At 63.1% G+C, this 5,162-nt stretch overlaps 1 protein-coding gene across 1 annotated transcript in view; it reads right to left on the reverse strand.

The window, feature by feature from the left end:
* SEMA4C (sema domain, immunoglobulin domain (Ig), transmembrane domain (TM) and short cytoplasmic domain, (semaphorin) 4C) overlaps positions 1 to 5,162 on the reverse strand; it is a gene marked incomplete at its 3' end in the record, with an annotated part of 8,964 nt that overhangs the window by 1,882 nt on the left and 1,920 nt on the right. Inside the window, exons 2-11 of the mRNA XM_010829854.1 lie at positions 3,845 to 3,990; positions 2,301 to 2,449; positions 1,914 to 1,976; positions 1,680 to 1,778; positions 1,510 to 1,606; positions 1,276 to 1,392; positions 1,042 to 1,193; positions 781 to 956; positions 350 to 494; positions 30 to 252 (exon numbers count right to left, since the gene is read on the reverse strand). Of these exons, the coding sequence (XP_010828156.1) occupies positions 30 to 252; positions 350 to 494; positions 781 to 956; positions 1,042 to 1,193; positions 1,276 to 1,392; positions 1,510 to 1,606; positions 1,680 to 1,778; positions 1,914 to 1,976; positions 2,301 to 2,449; positions 3,845 to 3,953 (1,330 nt within the window). The remainder of the gene's footprint in view (positions 1 to 29; positions 253 to 349; positions 495 to 780; positions 957 to 1,041; positions 1,194 to 1,275; positions 1,393 to 1,509; positions 1,607 to 1,679; positions 1,779 to 1,913; positions 1,977 to 2,300; positions 2,450 to 3,844; positions 3,991 to 5,162) is intronic.

The following is a 5,162-nucleotide window of genomic DNA, read 5'->3' on the forward strand; positions in this document are numbered from 1 at the left end:
TGGCCCCCACCTGCCACGCCCGTACCCACCTGTGCCGATGAACAGCACGGTGTAGGTGGCCCCATCGAGCCCCGTGACGCGGTCCGCCACCAGGTGGGTGAGGTTGGCGTTCTTCTTCACCAGCAGGGGGCGGCCCCAGCGAGGCCGCACCTGCTCCTCCATCAGCGGGTGCTTCTTGATGAAGTTGAGGATGTTGTCAGGCAGCTCCAGGGAGCTGGTGTAGCCGTGGCGCCGGTGCCAGTTGTTGATGCACTGGGGGGGTGGGCAGGGTTTGGGGGGCAGCTGTCAGCCCAGAGGGCAAGGCACCAGAGCGGAGAACGTGTGCGCATCCCCGCCTGGGACAACTCACCGAGCCGGGCCGCGGGCTAGGGACAGGGTCAGTGTAGCGGCCCCACTTCTGGGCCTGCTCGTGGTACTCCTTGTAGGGCCCCTCGAACACCTTCTGGATCTCCTCCAACTGGTACTCGCACACTGCTGACAGGTCCATGTCGCCCCTGTCACAGCAAGGGAGGGACCCCAAGGGTCAGAGCTGGGGTGCCCACAGCTCAGGGCGTGCAGCAGAAAGGGAGGGCCCACAGGCACAAGAAGGCCATGGCCACGTGTGATGTGGTGGCAGCTCAAAGCACCACTGGGGGCACCTCTCACGGAGGGGTGGTGAAAAGGGCGGGAGCCCAACATCATCCTGGACCCCTAGGACCTCCCCCAGAGGCCTGCCCCATCAACCATCCCTAACCCACAGACCCGCTCCTCCCCACCCCCAAGGGCTCCTAGCCAACTCACCACCGCGCCCGAAAAACCCCGAAGAAGGTGGTGTTGTGCCAGGAGGCATCCTGGAGCGTGTGTAGCGCCTGCAGCCGGTTGAAGTAGAGCTGCCAGTCGGGCGCGGAGCACACCAGCCGTGCCTTCAGAAACGTGGTCCACTTCCTCTGCAGCGTCCGCGCGCCCCCCACGTCGCCCTGGCAAACAGCAAGGGGACGCCACGGCCGGTCAGCCCTGCTGGGCTGCCGGGCACACAGGGCCGCCCGCCCCGGCGGTCTGTACCTTGCAGACGCGGGCCACGCGGGCCACCACCTGCTCGGCGTAGCAGTCGTACTCCACAGCGCGCTCGCTGAAGAAGAAGTACACTTTGTCGTCGTCCCCCGTGTAGCTGCCCACGCTCTCCGGGACGTAGGCGGAGCCCACGAAGTGAGGCTCTGGGGGGAAGGGGGGGTGTGTCAGCCCAGACATCGGGCCCTCCAGGTGCCTCCCACACCCAGCTGGCTTCTCAGGTCTCACCGTTGAGCCAGAAGGCCAGGTACTCGGTCTTCATGGCGTGATGGGGCCCCATGTTCCGCAGGATGACTGGCTCCGTGCCCAGGAAATTGTTGAGCGTGGCCGAGTACAGCTCACCGTCTACAGGAGACACGGGGTCAGCCCATGCAGAGGCGAGGTGCAGACACTCAGGCCACGTGGTCCCAGAGTGGGAACAAGTCCTGGGCACCCCCAACCTGCAATGCGACAGCCACTCACCCACAAGGAGGCCGGTGTGGCCCTTGGCCGGGTCATAGGGGCACTTGCCCTTGCCATCCTCAAACTCACTCCGCTCCAGGGTGAAGGTGAGCATGTCCTAGGGGTGGGGACAAGGCCGTGAGAATGCAACGGGGAGGGCCTGGGGGCTGGGGGAGAGGAGCAGCACTCACAATGTAGGTGCACTTGGGCTGGAAGGCAAAGGTGCCGCACGCGTACAGGTGGGACGCGTTATACGGCTGCAGGAAGCGGATGAAATTGAAACACTCCGTCTGGGGACAGAGAGGCATCTGTGAGTCTGAGTGCCTGGAACACAGGGACCCCAGGACCCAGACCAGCACTGGGACGGAGCAGACAGAGCGTGCATCATGCACCCCCCGCCCGCCAGCAGGTCCCAGAGAGCCGACCTGGTTACTCTTCCCTTTCTGGATACACTCAGCCTTCTTCTCCACTGGCGCCTCCCATGAGATCTGAGGACAGGGAGGGAACGCGTCAGCATCGCTGCAGGTACACACCAAGCATGTGTCATCAGCGCGGCTCGTGGCAGCAACATGGGGACTCCAAGTGAGAAGACACTGTCCCCACTCTCTGGGAGCTTATTCCAGAGAGGACCAGGGCCCCCGCTCCCCCAGCACAGCGGTCCCAGCGAGTGCTGCAGACTCGTGAGCGAAGCGACATGCTCACCGGGGAGGATGGGGTGGGGGCGGCCAAGCCCAGGGGACAGCCTGTCCAAGCGAAGCCCACAGGTCCTTCCTCTCTCACCCCCATGTGCCTCCCGCTCCCCCACCTCTCACCACTCCCTGCAGCTCCAGAGCCTCCACGCTGAAGGCAAACAGGGCCTCCCGGGCCCCGACGTACAGGAGCCCCGTCTGCTCAGTCAGGGTCAGCGTCAGGAAGTCCTGGATGCCCGTCTGGGAGAAGCGCCGCACCACCGTGGCCAGCTCTGCAGGAACAAGGCCGGAGTGACCAGGGCTGGGGTGAGTGGACCTTCCCGGGACTCCAGGCATCCCCTCTCCCCCAGAATTAGCCCTCCTCTGACCAGTGTGGTCACCGCACATTAGAGCCAGCACCCCACAAGCAGATGCCAGCCAAGCTCCTCTGACCAGCAATAAAGGGCATTTTCTGAATAGGCTTTTGACTCTGACAGCTCCACCCAGGCCTCCCTGGCTTTCCCCACCCAGGGAGGCAAATCTGGGCTGGAGAGGAGGAAGGAAGGATATCTCAGCCACAGCTTCCGGCCAGAGGAAACCATCAGACTGATGGCTCTCACTCTCAGGGTCAGTAGCCACCTCCCCATCCCGCCCCCACTTCCTTCTCTGCTCTGTTGCCCACTGCCCCCACCAGGGTCCAGCCTTGCCCTGGCTCCTGATCCAGCTGGGCAGGATGGACGGAAGTTGAGAGCGTTCCTTGTCTTAGAGAACCCTTCCCTCCAGTGGGTCCCAAATGCAGGCTGCTAGGGGTACGAGCAGAGCCGGCCATGGGATGTGGAGACAGAATCGGGCTGGGAGACCAGGGATAGTGCTGCAGCCTGGGGCTGGGGAGACCTGTTGCCATCCGTCAAGCAGGGTGCCACGACATTCATGTAGCCACAGGATTCCCACGTCAACCCCCAAAACAGCTGCTGGACTGTCCTCAGGGTCCCCCTAAACCACCCTTAGTGTTTGGAGCCAACGATGGGCCCAGACACAGACCGGCAAGGGAGGGCGTCGTTAGCACCGAGGAGCCTGTGGGAGGTGAGCTCATCCCAGGTCCCCAGAGCGCACGGATGATACAAACACCTGACATCACCTCTGCATCCAGGTGTGTGTGCACAGAAGGGCTGTCAGGCCCACTGACCCCCTCCCCCACAGGAGCATGTGCACACACACACCCCACCCAGGGCCATCAGATGGCACGCGTATCAGGTCAGCAGAAGGGGGAGTCTATCATATCAGGGTTGCTAAGGGGGCTCCTGGGGGCACAGAGCTTGAAGACTTGGGAGTGGGCAATAACACCCTTTGCTTCGTGCTTATCTCGGCTCAGGTTTCTCTCTTTAGGCTCTCAGTGCTAGGGATAATTCCAGAAGTGAGATGTGGGGAGAGAGGTGAAGAATGATCACTCTTGGATAACAAGGCAGCCAGGTCCTAAGCGTAAGGAGGGCCACCCCAGATCCTGGCCTAGAAGACCAGTTATGGGTTCCTAGAGCCACTCATATTTCTTAGAAAGCTGTGTCACATACATGAGGGCCTTGAGCCCAACTGCAGAATGAAGCCAGACGTTCCAGAAGGCAATTACTTAGCACCCATCTTCCCCCAGCAGTCCCTCCTGGCCTTCTGCTCCCCAGCCTTCAGACACTCACCCCCAGAAGATACCGTCTTCCGGGGTACCAGGTTCCACCACACCTCAGCCCCAAGGCCCAGGCCCCACAGCTCCAGTACCAGCAGCCAGACGGCCCAGTGTGGGGCCATGGCACACGCCCGGGCGCCGAGCTCCAGGCCAGCTGCCCTGCTGGGGGAAAGAAAGGGTCAGAATCATAGCCAGAGAAAACAGACCGGAAGGGGGCCCACACAAGCCGTGCCAGGAGGCACTGACAGAACAGAGGATCTGATCGGGCCTCCCAGGGCTCCCCCCACTGCCCCAGCCCTGGGAGCCACGACCTAGTGTCCTCCCGCACCTGGCCTCCCTCCCCATAGCTTCCAAAGGACCGTGGGGTCTCCCCGAGGGAGCGGGGAGAGCTGAGTCAGCTGGAAGAGTGGACACTCAAAGGTCCTCCGGCCCTCCCCCACTTCTCGACAGGAAGTTGTTTAAGAAAATAAAGAGAGGACCCTCCTCCTCCCCCACTCCGGCCTGACAGATTGGAAGGACTTCTTAAAATAACCTCTGCGATCAGGACCTGGCCCTACTGGGGCTCCAGTCAGCCCAAAGGGGATGAACCTGTAAGTGGGGCAGGCGGTAGGAAAGGCCCCCGAGAGGACTCGGTGCATCAGGCCTGCGGGGGTCGCGGTCCAGCCTCTCCCCTCCCCCAGCGCAGACAATAGCCGGGCAGAGCCCAAAACCCCGTTCCACATCACAGGGCTGAAGTGGGGCCGGGAGCTGGGCCCCCTGCTTCCCGAGGCCCCTTTGTTGCCCAAGAAGGCAGGCAGGAAGTGGAATGGGATGGGCGTGGAAAGGACCGGGGCTTCATCCTGTTCCACGCACAGCCTCCTAGGAGACACCAGCCCTCGGGCTGAGGGGCCGCGGGACAGATCTCTGGTCTCTTCAGGGATCTTTCCTGCGGCGCTTTCAGGCGGGTGCAGGGGCAAGTAAGGACCTGGTGGGGAGCGTCGGGGGGTTCCTCCTGAACCGCGGGGGCGCCCGGAGCAGGGCCAGCGCCTGCTGCGCTCTCCCGGGGTCTGATGAGCCTTCCCAACTCAGGGATCGCGCCGGGACCCCGGCCGGGGCAGGCCATCTGGATTAATTTCCACTGCTTCGGCCCTCCAGGGCACAGAGACACAGAAGCTGAGGATCTGTTCACCCCAAAGCAAAGGGTCCAGTTGGGACCCCGTCCTGGGTTCCCCCTCGATTCTCCCCTCCCCCAGCTCCGGGGATTTGAATGCAAACAAAGCGGAGGCTCTGGGAGCGTGGCGGAGCCCGACTGACGGACGCCCCCTGTCGGCCCAGTTCCCCAGCGCGGGAAG

Source organism: Bison bison, unplaced genomic scaffold (genome assembly GCF_000754665.1).
Source record: "Bison bison bison isolate TAMUID 2011002044 unplaced genomic scaffold, Bison_UMD1.0 scf7180017864508, whole genome shotgun sequence".
Taxonomy (NCBI): domain Eukaryota; kingdom Metazoa; phylum Chordata; class Mammalia; order Artiodactyla; family Bovidae; genus Bison; species Bison bison.